Below are 17,489 nucleotides of genomic sequence, written 5' to 3'. Positions count from 1 at the left end.
TTGTGTTCTGGTTCTAGGGAAAAATTCGGAAGCATCTTTACGTCAGCGCTATCAGCGTCCTACATATTGACAGTTCGATATATCGAGAATCGAGGTTTCCTTTTGACGTATCTACACCGTTGGAGACTATTCGAGTTGGTTAACGGTAATGAAAATATGAATTAAGAATATAGGGAGACGATCGTGTACATGGCGACGCTGTGGCGCCAAGCGTTGCAACAAAACACTGACCTTCTTTCATCGACGGAAAAATAACCAAGTCTAAATTGAGCCAATTGATCGTCGAGGGGCGGAATCGACATTTCGTCAGTGCTGAACAAATTTCTTACAGCCATCCATTCCCTATTTCATCTTCTTTACTTTACTTCCTTCTTCCCTCTTTCTCCCTCGCTCTGTCTCTGTTCCACCGTTTTTTTTTTTCCCAACTCCTTTCAATAGAGCCTAATGAGCCTCTATTATCAGCAACTATAAATTAAGTTGAAAAATACTAGCCAAATCAAGATGCCTCGCGACCTTCGACATGCGCAACGTACACCCCTTTTGTAAATTCACCGTCGAAAAGAATTTGATCGGTACTGTACCCAAAATATACAATTAACTCTAACTTTGACGTAGTTTCTCTATCCCCTGGGTGGTTCTTTTTTTTTAGAGCACAGCAAATACATTATAAGGCTCGGTTGCCGAATGGCACATCTTACAAGTGAAAAGCAATAGACACATGTACAGATAAATCAAAGATACATGCTTTATTATTTGTTCCTTTTGAAAGATGAAAAGAAAAAAGGTTTTGATATACAGTAGTCCAACATCTATAGATTGTCATTATATTTATTTCTATAAAAAGAGTCTCTTATTTTATATGATTGCAACATGCAACTTTATCTTTTAGGTTTTTCATCCGAACAAGGATTTTAAGAAGCCTGTTCTATCTGTGACACCATCATTTTCCTTCTTCCTTCTAATCTCAGCATCTGTGTCCCTCTGCTTTATCACTGGTGGTACGAAAGTACTAATGCCATTTTCTGCCTGTTTCTTTCGTAGCTTTTTACTTCTGTCAACATTGTGAGCGAAGAAGTTTGCTTCTCTCTTTGCTTGAGCAATCTCAGCTCTAAGTTTCTGTTTACGTACTGCTCGTTCATAAGCTAAACGTTCGCTCAAGTGGATCCATTTGAACCTAATAAAGAAGTACGTTGTGAAAGTATTTTTACGGTATTTCGGGAAAGTGTAAATGTCGATTCTAATTGTTTACCTCGGAAGATATTTTATATTCCATATAACATCGTAAAATTTACTTTTCTTTTTGCTTGAAACCTGTGTATTGTTTAATGTCGCTGCAACATATTTTGCTATTTTTTTACTTTCAAATTCGACCCAACCCTCGGTAAAGGATTTCGTGCGAATCTTCTTTTTCTTTTTTATTTTGCCATTTTTTGCTAACTCTGAAAATAGAATGATTATAATGTACATAAATTTATTCAAAATATCAGTTATTTGAACAACTATGTTTCCTTACTATGTAAAATATATATCAAACGTAGGTTAGGTTTTCTATAAATTCAAATCTTTCGCTTTACACGTGACAACTAACCATTCTCTGCTAACTGTAAATACATTCTTCCAACTTTTCCGTACAATGAAAATAATTCGCGAAGTTTCGCGATACTCATATGTTTAGGTATATTAGACAAATACACAATTCCCTTTTTTCGTTTTTTTACTTGCAACCTGTTTTCATCTTCTGTCATACTTTCCATGTTTTCAACGTTCTCCATCGTTTGACTTTCCATAAGCAACCCTGGTTTTTCTTTCTGTTTTCTCAATACTACATTCGTTTTTTAAAATAATTGAATAATATGTTTATACAAGTATCTAGCAGCAGTGACTACAAATGCGAAAGACTGAACATGCATTTGCTTTTGTAGAGTCAGGATTTATGGGGCCCCAGACACCCCCAAATGAAATGCTGCGTGCAGAGAGCACAGCCGGTATGATAATCGTGCCTGTTTTACCAGTTCCTCTTTTACCGCATCGCACATTTACATTTAAAAAGACCCAATTTTCACTCCCTTTGATTCTATTCTTTTTTTTTTTTTTTAAAGTCAGTCAAAAGCAACTTTCAAAGGTAGAGATATAATGCGTTTCAAATTGCACTATGTTTAAATTGCGTATACCTACATGAAGCTAGCCGGAAGGAATAATAAAATATGATTATTTTTTATTTTTCTTGGTGTATTTCGTTTGTAAATTGTTTGTGATTTACAAATATATCATTTTCATTGTATGTGAGTGAATAATTTCTTAATTATCTACAAGTTTGTTTTATAATAAATAATTGTAGTGCGCATGCGCAAAATATACTCAGGACCCTTCCCAACAGAGAGCGTATCGGCGTGTTACGTATGGCGGAAATCGTTTAAATTTTCTGTTTCATTCTTTTCATCCTTACATTCTTTTCATCCCTACATTCTTTTCATTCATACATTCTTTTCATCCATACATTCTTTCCATCCCTACATTCCTTTCATCCCTACATTCATACATCGCTTCATCCCTTATATCCCTACATTCCTTACATCTCTGCTGCTCTTACATTCCTACATTCCTCACATCTCTACATTCCTTATATCTCTGCATTCCTCACATCTCTACATCCCTTACATCTCTACATCCCTTACATCTCTGCATTCCTCACATTCCTGCCTTCTTTATATCCCAGCATCCCTTACATCCCTGCATCCCTTACTTGCCTGTATCCTTTACATCCTTGTATCACTTATATTCCTGCATTCCATACATCCCAGTACCTCCCTGAAATTCAGTTGAATTTTTTGCGGCTCTAAGGGCTGCAAATTTATACAAATTTAGTTCCTTTTTTCGCCACCAGAGAGCGCTGATTCGATGTCGAGATTTTAGTTCACATTTTTGCTGCCAGAGGGCCAAAAATGGAGCAAGGTTTAGTGTCTTTTTCCGAAACCAGATGGCGCTGATTCGACATCGAAATTTTAGTTCACATTTTTCCCGCCAGAGGGCCAAAAATTGAGCAAGGTTTAGTTCCTTTTTCCGAAACCAGATGGCGCTGATTCGATATCGAATTTTAGTTCGAATTTATGCCTCTAGGGGGCGCTATTTTTTCGAAATTTTCGCGAAATTCTCGAAAATAGAAACTAACTTTCCGGTACTTACCTTTACTTACCTTTACTTATCTTTACTTACCTTTACTTACCTTTACTCGAAGCAGTCTTCATTCTATATTTATTATAAAAAATGTAGGGATGGAAAGAATGTAGGGATGAAATGAGTGTAGGGATGAAAAGAATGTAGGGATTTAAGGGATGAAGAGATGTAAGGAATGTAAGAATGAAAAGAATGTAGGGGTGAAAGGAATGTAGGGATGAAAAGAATGTAGGGATGAAAAGAATGCAGGTATGTAAGGGATGCAGAGATGTAACGGAACGAGGGATGTAAAGGAATTCCGTTAGGCCACTGCGCGCGGCCCGAGTAGTACTGGCATCGGGTGTGGCCCCCGATGTCGGTGGAGTTTGGCACATGGCGGAGGGTCAAAGGACCCTCCCTACCGCCCTAGTAGAGGCCACCGTGGTGGTTTTAGTGGGTAAAAATCCCACACTACCTGCGGCCCCTCCCCAGGGGGGCTGAAGGTGTCTTTCTGAAGATTTCCACCACGTTAAAAAAAAAAAAAAAAAAAAAGTGGGGTATTTAAGCGTTGCAGGAATATAAGGCATGCAGGGATGTAAGGAATGCTGAAATGGAAGGAACGCAGGGATGTAAGGGATACTGAGATGGCCTCGGCCTATAATAAAGGATAAAATTATATAAATAACTGAAAAAAGTAAAATAAATTGGGTTCTCGTCTGAGATCCAGAAGAGGGATATAATCATAAATCTTATTCCCCTTCGAAGAGCTTATTTAATAAGCAAAAAAAAATAAATGAAGTAATTAAATAAACTGTGGAAAAAAAATATACTGGTAGTGCCCTCTTCATACGGACCTGATATCATATCGGGGTATTAAGGACCCCGAAACGCTGGTGACTGCCTTTACATACCAATAATATAGCATCCGGGGTGCCAGGGACCCCGAAGCACCGGCGATTATCTCAGCATACCGACATGATACCGTCTTGGGGTGTCAGGAACCCCGAAGCACCGGTGGTAGTGCTTGCATACCGACATTTTGGCACCCGGGGTTTCAGGGACCCCGAAGCACCGATGACACTCTGCTTACCGACACTACGGCATTCGGGGTACCTGAGACCCCAAAGTACCGGTGACGCTGCATACTACTATTACGCCACCGGGGTGTCAGGGACCCCGACGAAAATAGCGAAATATAAGACCTAAAAACGAACAAATCGTGAAACTCACTTGTTCGGGATAGTGGTGGGTTTGACCGGATCTAGCGAAATATAAGACCTAAAAACGAACAAATCGTGAAACTCACTTGTTCGAGATAGTGATGGGTACGACTTGATTCGATCATGGGGTGTGTGGGACCCCGAAGCACTGTTTAGTTTCGCTGTATACTGACATTATGGCATTCGGGGTATCAGGAACCCCGGTAATTTTGCGCACAGACCTAATGTCCCTTGGGGCGTCAGGGACCCCGATGACACTGCGTAACCTGTCGTCTTGGGGTGTCAGGGACCCCGGCGACTCTTCGTATAGACCTTATATCGTCTTGGGGTGTCAAGGACCCCTGTGACTGCGCACCAACAAAATATCATTTTGGGGTTATCAGGGACCCCAGTGACGCTATGGCACTTGTGTTACGGTATTTCAGTAACTCAATCGGTAACGTGTCGAGTAGTTTGAGCCATTCGCGTATAGATGGCGCTTAGATCGAAAATGAGAGTAGACTTTCCTACCTTTTCGACGTCCAAAGACAGACTGATGCTCTTCAGCTCAAAGCGGATTATTTATAGCCGAATGCTTGATCAGTTTTAAAAAATATTTAACATTGCTGTTTGTACACACGTAAATATTAATAGCTTATAAGCTTATTTAATAAACTAAGAATGTTTAATCATACTTACATTTGAAAAAAAAAAACAATGTTGACGGTAATTCTCTAATGAGTAACGCTAGTAGAGAATGATAATAAAAATAACAAATAAAATAGTTGTATCATTATACAGGGAATTGTTATTGTAACATATTGTTTAAAAATATATACAAAACTTAAGTGTAACGTTAATTGGTTTATATAAAACGAATACACAGTTAAGGACACGAGGTTAGGTAATTTACAAAAGCAGCACTGAATCGCGCGCAATAATTAGGATTTGTGTGCGATTAATAGGAATTACACAGTATTACCCTTTGATCGAAACATTTCACTCTTTTTGATACATCTCATCGATACAAGTGCGTTTCAATCGATATAAAGCTGCGTGTCAATCGAATACTTACAGCAACATGTTACAGAACATAAGTTGACCTTGCATACAATGAACATTGTAATTAATAGGTTTTCATTCTTTCGACAGGATTACTTTTCCTCATTCATAAGTATATCAAAGATACGTTTTTTTTTTTTCCATAACTTTGGCAAAAAGAAATTGAAGCAAGAGATGTAATATTTGGAAGTCGGAAGTCGATGAACAGGAAGATAATGTAAATGTAGTACTAGTAGATAGTAGCAGTAGTGATAATAATAACGGTAGCGGCAGCAGCAGCGGTTGTAATAATAACAATAGTAATGATAAAAATAATAATGATAGTACTAATTATAATAATAATGATCTTAGATCCAATGTGCAGCAACGTGCAAAGAACGTGTGACGCAACAAGACAGTATGTATTCGTATAAACTTAAATTGCTGAAGAAATGAAAAGCGAGAGATCCAATTTTTGGTTAGTTTTTTCCGATCTCGAATTCTAAATAAAAAAAAAAAAATAAAGGATCGTTACATCGTCCTAACAGGTCGTATAATTGTACCTTAAACGATTTAACGGGTTTACGCGTCAAAGAATCTAACGATTACACTGTTGGTGTACAAACGTTTGTTTGTCCAATGAACGATTGCAAATGTAATTGTCTTATATTCACGAATAATTAAGATACACGGTGTACAAATCACTGTCGCGCAAGCAAATGTACATACGTGCTCATTGAACAAATAAAAACGATCCTGATCGAGACTGGTCGTTCGTAGACCCTTGTAACTACTTATCCTATATACATTGGTGGTAGTAGACGTAACGAGGATTAACCGCGTATCACATCATTTCTTGATCTTTCGAAGGAATTTAAACAATATATTACAGAATTTTCGATAAAACTATGTACAGAAGTAGCGATAGGCGCGATGAACAACAAAGAGCGTTCTTTCTCCTCGTTTTGGTATTTACAAAGTGATCTCGCGCGTCGACAAGTCTTTTCTCCTATTTTTCTTCGGTATACTCCGATGGCGTGCGCATCGCGACCCAAAATGGTTGGAAAGCTTGTACGATGCGCTTGTCCAGGTGTCGACGAATAATCTTACAAAGAATAACGTCGGCTGGTACACGTGGAACGTGTAACAATTTCAATGTTTCGCAGAAGAATACACCTTTGTCTAGTCGATGAAGAACAGCTAATCGCCCGACTCCGAAGGTCCCTGGCCCCATCGGGACTTAACTCTCGACGATTTAGTGGGACTGGAAGAAGACGCGGGGCTGCTTGCCTCGTCGCTAAGTTTTCGTTTAACGCTCATCACGATTCCACTCTTTGGAACGAACTTCGAGCGCGATCCCATCGACTTGGACCCGTTGTTATCCACGTTTGGGGGCGTGGATGGGAATGGAGGGAAGTCTTCGTCCTCGAGGCCGGGAGGTTTCGGTTGTTCCGGTGTTATGTTTCGCTTGAAAGGTTCTGAAAAGGGACTCTTGTACGAATTCCCCTCGCGTGGAGATATGGAAAGAGGATGAGGCACGGGAAGAGGAACGGGAAGAGGAAGAATGGGCGGAGGTGGAGGAAGCGACGATGGAAGAGGAGGAGGAGGTGAAGAGGTGTCTGGAATTAAACTGGAAATACCCGCAGTGGACACTGGCATCACAGTTGGCGAGGAACCACCCATGATCGTTGGAAGCGACGCGGTGGTTGTAGGTAAAGATGACTGGGAATTACTGTCCGATCCGCTGCTATCGGAGGTCGCTGCCGATGCCGCCGAGGCGGCAGCAACGGCCGCCAATTCTTCCTCCGCTTTTCTAATTAAGTCCAAGTCGCTCAACGAGCTTAGAGTGCTCTTACTTTCCTTCTCCTTTTCCCTCTCTTTCTCCTTTGAAACAGATTCCCGATGATTAGTCACATCGAACGGTGACTTCTCGTTGCTCGACTTGCTGGATGATCCACTGACGGAGATCTTCGAGGGAGACGGTGATGAATATTTCTCAGAGTTCTGATAAACCGACGAATTTACGGTGGTTAGAAATGTGGCACTGGGCTTAGACGGTAGGTATGGATCCACTTTCGAGCTCTCCTGGCGTTTCACGTTCGCCAGAATTTCTTGCAGATTCGGCGGTATCGTTATGTTCGATACTTTCTCGAGAATCGGTTGCGTAAACTTCGAAATCCCCGATGGCGGAGGCGGCGTGAACGACCTTGTGTCGGAAGGGCTGTACGCTTCCTCGCCTTCGTCGCTGGTCACCGGCGGGTCCAGCCCTAAGCCCTGAAATCGACAACACAGATTAATTATATGAAATACGAATGCGAAAATTTCGTTGATAAACGCATCTAGTTTTCCTTTCCTTCACGACGATTCGAAAAGACCGAAAGAAAGCGACACTACGATTATTGCCTTCCTTTTTTTAATTTTAATTTCAAAGAACGTAATAAACGAACGAATTAAGCGATACTCGTCGAAAGGAAAAGAAGATAACCCTCGAGGGAAACGGAGCTACTGACAGATTCCTACTTTTTGCTACAGTTTCTGTCTTTTATAACCGAGAAAATGAAAACATTTTTTACAGAGAACAGAAAATGGCAGCGAAGTTGATGCGAAAAATAAGAATCCGAGCAGCTTGACAACAGGAATAGGATTTATCACCGATAAATAGAAATCAATTTTATTTACAACAGGACAATAGGAAAAACAATAACAATCGATCTTATAGAAAACAAATCTAGTGAAAATTCTCACCGGCAAAGTAGACGTTGATTCACCGAGAAACGACGAGCTAATGCTTTGTATTTGTTGCTTCTGTTCCTCGATCTGTCTATTTAGTTCCTCCATCTTTCGCTGGAGATCGTTGGAACTTTTACTTGACGAAATAATACTGTTATCGATTACCGTGGTCGTATCGATACCCATTGAGGCGGACATCGATATTGTTGCCGCCGCCGATGTTCGTAGATCAAGATCTATCTCTTGTTCGTCCATTTGACCAGGGCTGTACGGCTCGTCACCGTCGTCGTCGAGGGGCGCTTTACCAGGCGAAGAGGTTAGGTCGATCTTCGACGACAATTCGGGAACGATTTTACATATGGCCGCGGTGTCTAGTAACGTGCTTCTGGACATTCCTATATGCGCTTTGTTCAAATTATCAAGAGTAGTTTGCGTGACAAGATGTTTCTCTTTCGCAGACTCGCTCGCACCGCACGTTTTCTGATATGTAACGGCCGCCGTGGTCGTAGCAGTAACTGCCCCGGCTATCATCGTCGCCGCGCAAGTTGAAGCCACGCTCGTCGACGTGGTCGGACACGTGACGGCGGAGGCCGCGTTACAGCTACCGGTCTTATCCTTCGAGACACTGATCAACGGTGGCGTGTAACTCCGATCGGTATCCTTCTTCGACAACTTCATCGGCACCGCCGACGGCGCGATACCCGCCAGACGTTTCCTCTTGTTACGAACAATGATACCTAAAAGGAGATGCGGCCTGTGTTCCTCGAAACCGGGACCGTTCAACGGCAATAGAACCGGCGGTATCGTGCTCTGACTGGAAAATGGCATTATATAAAAGTCTTTGATATTCTTCGATACGTTCCCAACTACCCCGAGTCGACTTCTGCTGTTCAGATAACTGTACAGAGTTATGTACGGTATCTTCTCCTCGTCGTTGGCTGCTGTAAGCCGGATTACCAAAATCTCCTTGGAACCGGTCTTCTTCATCTTCGAGATGTAATCCCAAACGGTTTCGTGACTTATTCTACCGACGACGTCCACGGTGTCCGGGAGATCGTCCATCAGATCCTTAGCGTGCCCGCTCACTTCCTGGGCGGTGATGAAGAACTTGGCGACATCCACCATGTTCACGAAACCCCTCCAAACGGTTTGCCAACCACCTTTGGAAGGAGTCTCTCTTTCGACGGGACTCGGTTCTGGTTCCCTTTCTCTCTCGACCTCCTCGTTGATGTCCGGGGTTTTAATGGTTACCGTAGAAGTCGGTTCCCTGTCAGAGACGTCGGAATCGTTTCCATCGATGGTGTTGGTCGTTGTCTCGTCTTCTATGTGACGCCAAAGGCGATCCTCGATAGGTTTCTCCGCTAAAGATGTCGTTGAACCTGATAAATCATCTTTCCTCTCTGTATCTCTCTTCCTATCTTCCTCCCTTTTATCAAGGTCCTTTGATTCATACCCAACACGGTTCCTCGCATTGCCATCGCTGTTTCTATGGCGTTCTCTTTCCTTCTCCCTTTCTTTATCCTTCTGTTTACCTCTATCCTTTCCGGTTTTATCGCGAGTCTTAGATTTTTCCCTATCCCTCGTTCTGGAGCGTTCTCGACCTCTGTCTCGATCCCGTTCCTTGTCGCGATCCCTTTCGCGTTTACCATCTTTGTCTCTCGACTTTCTTTCCCGACTCTTTTCTCTGGTTTTACTCCGCTCTCTATCCTCTCTGCTGTGTTTGCGTCTACTCCTGCTGGTACTCCTCCCGCGTCTGCTTTTCGAACGACCATCTTTATCTCTCCCCCTTTCTTTTTCTCTATCCCTCTCCTTTTCCCTGCCTCTATCTTTCTCCTTCTCTTTGTCTTTATCTTTCCTCCTTTTATCATCGAAACCTTTCATCTTCTTGCCATCCTCCTTGAGCCTTGATCTTTCCTCCTCGGTCAATTTATCCAACTCTTTTTCAATGTCATCCACCGTCGAGCTTATACTATCGGCGCTGTTCAACGCTGTCACTATATCTTGCACAGGAGTTTTTGGATCAACCCGATCGATACCTCCGTCGTTTTCTATTATCTGTTCACCTTTGTGCGTTTTGACCACGATGGATTTAGCCTGAGCCATTAAATCTAATTCGTTCTTCTTGATCATCTCCAGCTGATGTTTCGTTTCTTTTTCACGCCACTCGGCCAATTCCTGGCTGGCCATCTCGTCGGGGCTTAATCTTACCACCGCGTCCGGAGTTAAGGATCTATCAGCTATTTTTCTGAACAACGTCAAATTCTTCGTGTCCTTTATATTGAACACGAGACTCCTGTACTTGGCCTTATATTTTGCTCCGGTGTCTTTAAAGTATTTATACATCTCCAGCTCGATGTTGTAAGCCAACTCAGCGATCTCCTCGTCGGTTAGTTTCAGATCTTCCGTCTCCTTTATGCGGCTAGATAATAATTCCGTCAATGTTTTTCGTATGTTCAATCTTATCGGTTCGGGTTCAGGCTTTCTAGGCGGGCTTGGTTTAACCTGTTGTTTCAATTGCAAATTCGGCTGCTTCACTTCAGGTTTCTTAACGATTGGCGTTTGCTTCGGAGATGGTATACTCGGCTGTTTGGCGTGCGTGGGAGTGAGCATCTTCGGCGTCGTAGTTTTAAACAACAGAGGACCTTTGTTCGGCTGAGTCAGTAAAGTTTGCTTCAATTGTACTGACTTTGTGTTTGATGGCTGTGTTAGCTGTTGCTGCTGCTGTTGTTCTTGTTGCTGTTGATGGCCCCCAGAAATGACTGTGAATTTTTTGTTCCCTGCTGTTAATATCATTTGTTTCGAACCAGGCACTTTAGTGTACGTCATCCTTGGTAAATTTTGTCCCCTTCCAGCTGCTATCATGGTTGGTTTGCCCTTAAAGCACGTTTTTATCTTTTTCAGTTTGTAACATAGAATTAAACAATCGTATGAAACAATAATTATACGAATAATCGAGCCAACATATTTATGTATTATACTTACCGGTCTACCAGGTGTCTGCGGTTGAATAGTCGTAATCGCTTTTCCTATTTGCAATGAACTTAGATTATTTGCTCCGACCACCTCGAACGTAGGGTTCTCTTTTAACCATGTACGTAAATTTGATCTCGTCGGAGCATCGGCTCCTGAAAAACAATATCAGCATTTGCATGCATCTTCCTCCCCTCTGGTACAAATGATCATTTATAAGGAACGCTGACTCACCGGCTAACACTCTCCCCGTTTTCCTCTCAAAAACAATCACTCTAGCGTCGGCTTTCAACTTCGAAGCTGAATCGAACGGCGATGATCTGACACCTTTCGGACTCGCCGCTGGTCCTGCTACTGGCTTATCTTTGGTCAAAGTTTCTTGGGCGTGCGCGAGTATGCACGCGTCGGAACAATAAATGCTAGAATTTCTTGCTTCTTTCTTACAAACGACGCACTGCATACCGCTGGAATATTTAACGCTATTGTAATCGACACCGGAAGCAATCAAAGACGTTTCTCCGCTAACGGACGACGTTTGACCAAGAGAGGCGAGACTTTTCGAAGGAACCGAATCATCGATCGCAGGATCCGATTGAATCCGCTGCTTTCCAGGGATACTTGGTACATTCGTTTTGTTCTTTACCTCCTCGCTTTTCTTTTTCGCGCAATTCGGGCAAACCCATTCAATCCCCTTTTCCTCCATTTGTTGTCCTTCGTTAGAAAAACATAAAAACCCAAACCAAATTATCATACCATCGCAGCTTAGTTATACAACATACGTACTGTTGTAAGTCTTACCCATAGCTTTGCTGACGTGCACACATTTCCCGTGGAACCAATCCTCGCATACGTCGCAACAAATCATGAAACGATTGTTATGAGGCCGCTTGCATATACACCACAGCCTGTCGGGATCGTCTTCCGAATCAGAATTGTCTTCCTCTTCTTCTTCCTCCTCCTCTTCATCATCGTCCTCGCCAATTTGCTTTCGTTTCTGTTCCTCGTCTACGTCCTCTACATCCTCCTCCTCCTCGTTTGGAGCCTCCTCTTCTTCCTCCTCTTCTGCTCGTTCCTCCTCCTCCTCCTCCTCCTCTGCTCCAACTTCATTCTCGTTTCTTCCACCTTGGTCTACGTTCGAATGAATTTCATTTTTTACAGATTGCGGCCTGGATTGTACAGTTATCAGACTGCAAAGTTACGAACAAACGTTAAACATACTTGATACAACGAATAATGCTTATCCGATTTGCTTTTATCATTTACCTAAACTTGTCCGTTCGTTTAACAGCCTCGTAGGTTTTCGGAACGGGTTCAGGTTTCGTTTGCAATCGTTTACTTCTAGTTGCCGGTGCCTCGATAGGGGGTAAAGTAATTACGCGTCCACCGCGAACGATCTGAATAGGCTCCTTCTCGTCTTTCAAAGTGGTTTTCCGTTTCGTTTCCCTAGCTACGGTTGCTACTGTTCCCGTTGCAGCGACGATCGTTGTTGCATTCGGCACGCTCGTTACAATTGCACTACTGTCTGACGATTTAACCTCGTTTTCCTCGGATGTAATCAGAGGAGAGATAAGCATATTATTCGAAGTCAATGCTTCGCTCGCTACCACGCCTGCCCCTTGTTCAACGAGCGTAGTCTACAGTATTATGAGAAATAAATAAATTAACAACGAATAGATATATAATTTTGTAGAATATTATAGAGATAAAACTGCGTACATTCTCAGCTAAATCAACTCCAAGTTCCTCTTGTAATAACAACGCTTCTGCAAGTAATTCTTCTTCGTGCTTACTTGCCTCCATTTCTAAGGTAGCTAATAAATGTTCCTCGCCTTCTATACTGCCTAAAACGTTTTTTAATATACATTAATATAAATACAACAATCGCAGGGAAGTTGAAAAGCAGTTTATTTTGCAATTACTTACTCGAATCCAAAGCTGGTTGTAACTCTTCTGTTACGTTAGGCTTTATAGCCGGCTTAGATTCGATTTCATTGTATTGCACCAAGGAATCACCGTTTTCTCGCTTTTCCACCGTTACAGGAGTTTCCGAATGCGTACCAACGCGTTCGGAAGGCGTCGAAGTAGTACCTATTTCCATAGCATATCAAATAATAATCTTGAATTCATAATAATCATAAAAATACGTATTCTCTTACGTACCTAATTGGCTCGACGACACCGGCGAAGTCAACGTCGATGATGGCGATTGCGTAAATTGTGGGATAGAACCTCCACTTCCGGAAGAAGCAACAACTGCAGGCGGTGTGGTTGAAATCAAAGAAGTCACAACGTTTTCCTGAATTTTCGAATCGCCGTTCGAACCGACGCGTCGAATAATATCCGGAGTGGAGAATAGCGCTGGGCCTAAAGCGTCTGCCGTATATCCTGGCGATTTGCGATTTTCTTTCTTCGGATGTTTCTTCGCGCCTGAAAAAGAGACTTAGTGAGAAACGTTCAATTATCGATATAAAATACACTACTATGTTTGTATTAACCAACCATCGAATACTTTGTTTTCCACTGGTTTTACAGACTCGACTTCCGTTTTGATAACAGCTTCCAAGCTTTCTGATTTCCTTTTCTCTTTTTTTACCTCGTAAGATTTTAGTTTTGGTACGGCACTGGGCGAAGTCACTTTTACCAACTGTTGCTGTTGTTGTTGCTGCTGCTGCTGTGGTTGTATTTGTGGTGTTTCGCTCTGTATGGCGTTAGGCTGTGGTGCCGGAGACACTTGTGGTATCGTTCCTTTTATTTGTGCAACTGGTACGTTCGACGTTATACTTTTAGTAGCTACAGGAATTTGAACTAACTTTCCATCTTTGGTCGCATAGAATTTCGTTCCAGCTTGGCTCAAAAATTTCCCCTTTGGAAGCATCATTTGCTTCTTTACGTCAAGATTTTTCAGATCATTAGACTTCATGAGCACTTGTTTCTGCACGAAAGTTACTTTCTGATTGCTTCTTCCCTGGCCAGGTTTCGTTAGAATCATGTCACCTTTGATCATGTTGGCGTTTATCAAATTCGCTTTAACTTGATTCGTAGTTTGTAACGGTTTATCGAAGTTCACCGAGATTTCCTCGTTCGCAGCCGAAGACGAGTCGACGCGTTGTAAATCTTCTTTCTTGCGTCCGATAGCCGATTTAAGTTGTCTTTTACCTTTAACAAGACCAAACCCTCCTAATGAAACGAAAGTATTGTATTAAATACGCTGTATTTAACAACAAAAGTTAAAGAACAGACAGTATTTATACCCTTCTATTATTTTACCTGACTTGTCATCTTTCTCAGGACTCTTCATAGCATTAACGGCAGCAGCCATTTCCATATCTAATCGACGAACTTGCTCCATGTCCATGTGTTTGTTTGGACCTCTTCTACGAGTTGCTGCCATGCTTCCTCCTCTAGTAGTAAGACCTTTCCTACCACCTCTAGCACGTATACCCCCTCTTCTAGGCCCTCGTGGACCGAAATCTGAGTCGTTATCAGACGGTGGTTCCGATTCGGATGACTCGGAGGATGAAGATTCTTCTTCGTTCTCATCGTTAGACTTGTCTTGTTCTAATTAAACGAAAAGAGAAGATAGTAATTATACCGATACTCTGTCCGCATATCAGTCTGATATAATTGATAAGAAAAAATATAGTTACGTTTTCCACTATTCGGATGAACTACGTTTGCTAAATTTCTCGACATCGGATGCCTGACTGATTTAGGTGTACTCGTTATACCAACGGAGGTTCTTATACTATTTGAAGCAGGTAAGGAAACCGACGTGGTATTCTTCCGGGGACGACCCACAGGTTTACCCTGATGAAACATGAATCAAATATATGTTGAATGTACATTGACTTAATCGAGCGTTTAAACGACACGGTGGTGCACTTACAGTTTTTACGGTAGTCTTCGGTTTTAACGCAACTGTATTCTCAACTTCGCCAACTGGCGAGGATGTTTTAGAGGTTCCAGGAACGGGCGAAAGTTGACGTACATATTGTTGCGAACCATCGTCAGAGGTAGGTGAATCGATAACAGGCAGCGGATCCTTTGGTTTTGGATCAGAAGGTGATAATCTACTCGTATAACAGTGATCCAATTTAATGCTATACCTTATAGAATTCTGTTGTTCTTCTACTGTTAACATATCTGTGAAATATAGTAACCAGATAAACAATTATTTAAATAAATTGAAATGGCATAGCGATTATACTATGTTTAGATAAAGTAAAGATAATTGTACCAAGCATTGCGGTAACATTCTCTCCAAGAATCTGTTTTGCTTCTTCGCTTTGTAAGGCTGTCTCTAATCTTTCTAATTGTTCTGGATCCATTTCCATGAAAGGATCAACCAAACTGCTCGCATCGGTCGTTGTAGTTCCAGAATTGATTGCAGGTGTAAATGGCGGAGGATCTACAGTCAATGTGATATCTCCAGTTTCTGCGTCTGACTCAGCCTGCCCTACCCTAACAACGCTAACATTTGCATTGGATTGATTCACTAGAAATCAATGAGAAAACGATTAACTGTGCTATACGCACGATACGCTAATCAATTGAATAACAAATAAAACTCACTGATTAAACTTTGTAAAGTTTCTTGATCCACAGATATTGTACCATCATCATTGACAATGATAATCAATGTATCGTCCTTTTTTTCTGATCCACACTCACGTGGTTCGATAACATACGAGCTAGACATTTTTCTTTAACCTAGGGGAAAAGGTCGTGGTGTTTGTTTTCAATCGGGCCGTCGTCGCGTCAAAGGTAAGGACTGTAACGTGCCCGTCTTCCGAGAAGAACGTGTACCGATGAAAGAAAGGTTATGAGTACCCTTAAAAGGGAACAGCGACGTTCGAATGAGCATCGAGAGTATCGGAACAAATAGATAAAAGTTCTGTTTTATTAAGCACGTTCCTTGCTATATAAAAATCATGCTTCGTTCTTGTATAGTAGACGCCGGGAATTGTATCGATACATATCGAACACACCGAGTTTCGTGAGATCCATTCAAAATATTACGAGACACTAGAGAGAAAAATACGACGATGAAAGATAAAATACGTGTTATACAGTGTCGTGTCGTGCCGTGCCGTGCACGCTTGTCGCGTTATTACCTATTTTATGAATACAGGATTGCAATGTTTTCGAGATTACAAACAATGCGCGGATCATTAAAAATTCTGATACTAAATTTATATTAACCGACAGTAAAAAATTAAATACACAACACCTTTGATGCCACACTTTATGAGAAACATAACGTTCACGGTCAAGTAAACAGTACCGCCAAGAAAAGGAGGGTCGCCATTTTGTTTGAGTCAGCTAAGTAACGTTTCTCAAAAATCGTCGGTTATCCGTCGTTGTTTCGTTGTTTTAAAGTTATTCCACTATTGTATTACGATTACAAAATTGTTTTCTTATAATTTTCATGAAAATAATGTAACTCGCGAGATATTTGAACTTTTTTCAGCGATACATCGTGTTACGAGTGCACTTGTGCCTTTCTGCACACACTGAGACGCTGCGCGCTTCTCGTTGCGCAACAGTAACAGTACGAAGAATGAAGAGCAAACCAGTAGCGCTGCAACGCGTGAACCGCACCGTATCGAGTTGTAATCAACGAAAAGGAAAATCCGTAATTCGGATGAAAGATTTATGTTAACCACTTTCTATTTACTAACTTTTAAGTAACGACTTTACTATTTACATATTAAGTATGTGTGGAAAAATCCTATCTTTGTGATACTGCTTACATGACTGCGTATTGATATGCACACATACGTTTATATTATATATACATATATATACAATAGCTGTCGGTTATGTTTTACCGACTGTCGAAAAATCAATCGATAAAGGGGCAAGTAGTTTCCGCTGATTTTTATTATATGACGCCAGTAGCTTCCTTCGCAAAATCAATCGGTAACTGGTTTTTAAATAGACGCCATGGTCGAATTTGGGACCACTTTTTATGAGCGATCAGTTTTTATAAATAAAATATAATTAACGCTTATTAAATTAACTGAAACTCATCCCATTTCGATAATTTATATTTAGTTTATCTGGTCATTCGTTTCGTGTTAGTCTGTCTTCGGACACCGAAGAGGACTTCTTTTTGTTAATGAAATATTATTAGATTTAGAATAACATCATTTAATTTTATTTCAACTATTTAGGATAAAACATGAAATTGTGAATTTTTATTCATATAAAATACAACATATTCATAGCTCAATATTTACAAATCTTCAAATCTTTCAATATTTGTTTAATATCATTAACATATTGTAGAAAGCATCAATAAATGTAAATAATTGGAAAATTGTAATTTACAATTTATTAACATAGTAGCTGTTGAAATAATTCATAACTTCAAGACAGAAAAATTCTTAATAC

General features: G+C 41.1%; 2 protein-coding genes across 9 annotated transcripts; both read right to left on the bottom strand.

Moving 5' to 3' along the window:
- Nucleotides 1-564: 564 nt before the first annotated feature.
- On the bottom strand, nucleotides 565-2,059 carry LOC117608503 (activator of basal transcription 1). The gene is made up of 3 exons (XM_034333734.2): nucleotides 1,589-2,059; nucleotides 1,250-1,439; nucleotides 565-1,174 (listed from the first exon to the last, which is right to left on the bottom strand). Exons 1-3 carry the CDS (start codon nucleotides 1,785-1,787, stop codon nucleotides 895-897), a joined length of 669 nt encoding a protein of 222 aa, XP_034189625.2. The 5' UTR covers nucleotides 1,788-2,059; the 3' UTR covers nucleotides 565-894.
- A 3,838-nt stretch (nucleotides 2,060-5,897) lies between these two features.
- pps (protein partner of snf) lies at nucleotides 5,898-16,825 on the bottom strand. Of its 8 annotated transcripts, none has more exons than XM_034333630.2 (16): nucleotides 16,208-16,825; nucleotides 15,666-16,118; nucleotides 15,331-15,588; nucleotides 14,980-15,236; nucleotides 14,741-14,900; nucleotides 14,361-14,651; nucleotides 13,593-14,270; nucleotides 13,254-13,520; nucleotides 13,017-13,181; nucleotides 12,810-12,934; nucleotides 12,357-12,727; nucleotides 11,892-12,280; nucleotides 11,328-11,804; nucleotides 11,106-11,248; nucleotides 8,139-10,997; nucleotides 5,898-7,667 (listed from the first exon to the last, which is right to left on the bottom strand). In XM_034333630.2, the coding sequence occupies exons 2-16, from the start codon at nucleotides 15,790-15,792 to the stop codon at nucleotides 6,594-6,596; spliced, it is 7,641 nt and encodes a 2,546-aa protein (XP_034189521.2). In that variant the 5' UTR covers nucleotides 15,793-16,118; nucleotides 16,208-16,825; the 3' UTR covers nucleotides 5,898-6,593. The 8 variants fall into 8 exon arrangements, with proteins under 8 accessions (XP_034189521.2, XP_034189522.2, XP_034189523.2 ...); XM_034333631.2 differs by having other exon boundaries at nucleotides 16,324-16,825; XM_034333632.2 differs by having other exon boundaries at nucleotides 15,666-15,803; nucleotides 16,324-16,825.
- Nucleotides 16,826-17,489: the final 664 nt, after the last annotated feature.

Source organism: Osmia lignaria, chromosome 2 (genome assembly GCF_051020975.1).
Source record: "Osmia lignaria lignaria isolate PbOS001 chromosome 2, iyOsmLign1, whole genome shotgun sequence".
NCBI lineage: Eukaryota > Metazoa > Arthropoda > Insecta > Hymenoptera > Megachilidae > Osmia > Osmia lignaria.
The sequence above is the reverse complement of the archived record's forward strand: the minus strand, read 5'-3'. Positions and strand labels throughout refer to the sequence as shown.

Excerpts from the sequence above, each read along its gene's own strand:
- LOC117608503 (XM_034333734.2), bottom strand. The coding sequence starts at position 1,787 with ATGGAAAGTCAAACGATGGAGAACGTTGAAAACATGGAAAGTATGACA. Across the intron at positions 1,440-1,588 it reads TTTACAGTTAGCAGAGAATG|AGTTAGCAAAAAATGGCAAA; the intron begins GTTAGTTGTCAC and ends TTCTATTTTCAG. Across the intron at positions 1,175-1,249 it reads AATATAAAATATCTTCCGAG|GTTCAAATGGATCCACTTGA; the intron begins GTAAACAATTAG and ends CTTCTTTATTAG.
- pps (XM_034333633.2), bottom strand. The coding sequence starts at position 15,792 with ATGTCTAGCTCGTATGTTATCGAACCACGTGAGTGTGGATCAGAAAAA. Across the intron at positions 14,901-14,979 it reads CGAAGACTACCGTAAAAACT|GGTAAACCTGTGGGTCGTCC; the intron begins GTAAGTGCACCA and ends ATGTTTCATCAG. Across the intron at positions 12,728-12,809 it reads GAGTTGATTTAGCTGAGAAT|ACTACGCTCGTTGAACAAGG; the intron begins GTACGCAGTTTT and ends ATAATACTGTAG.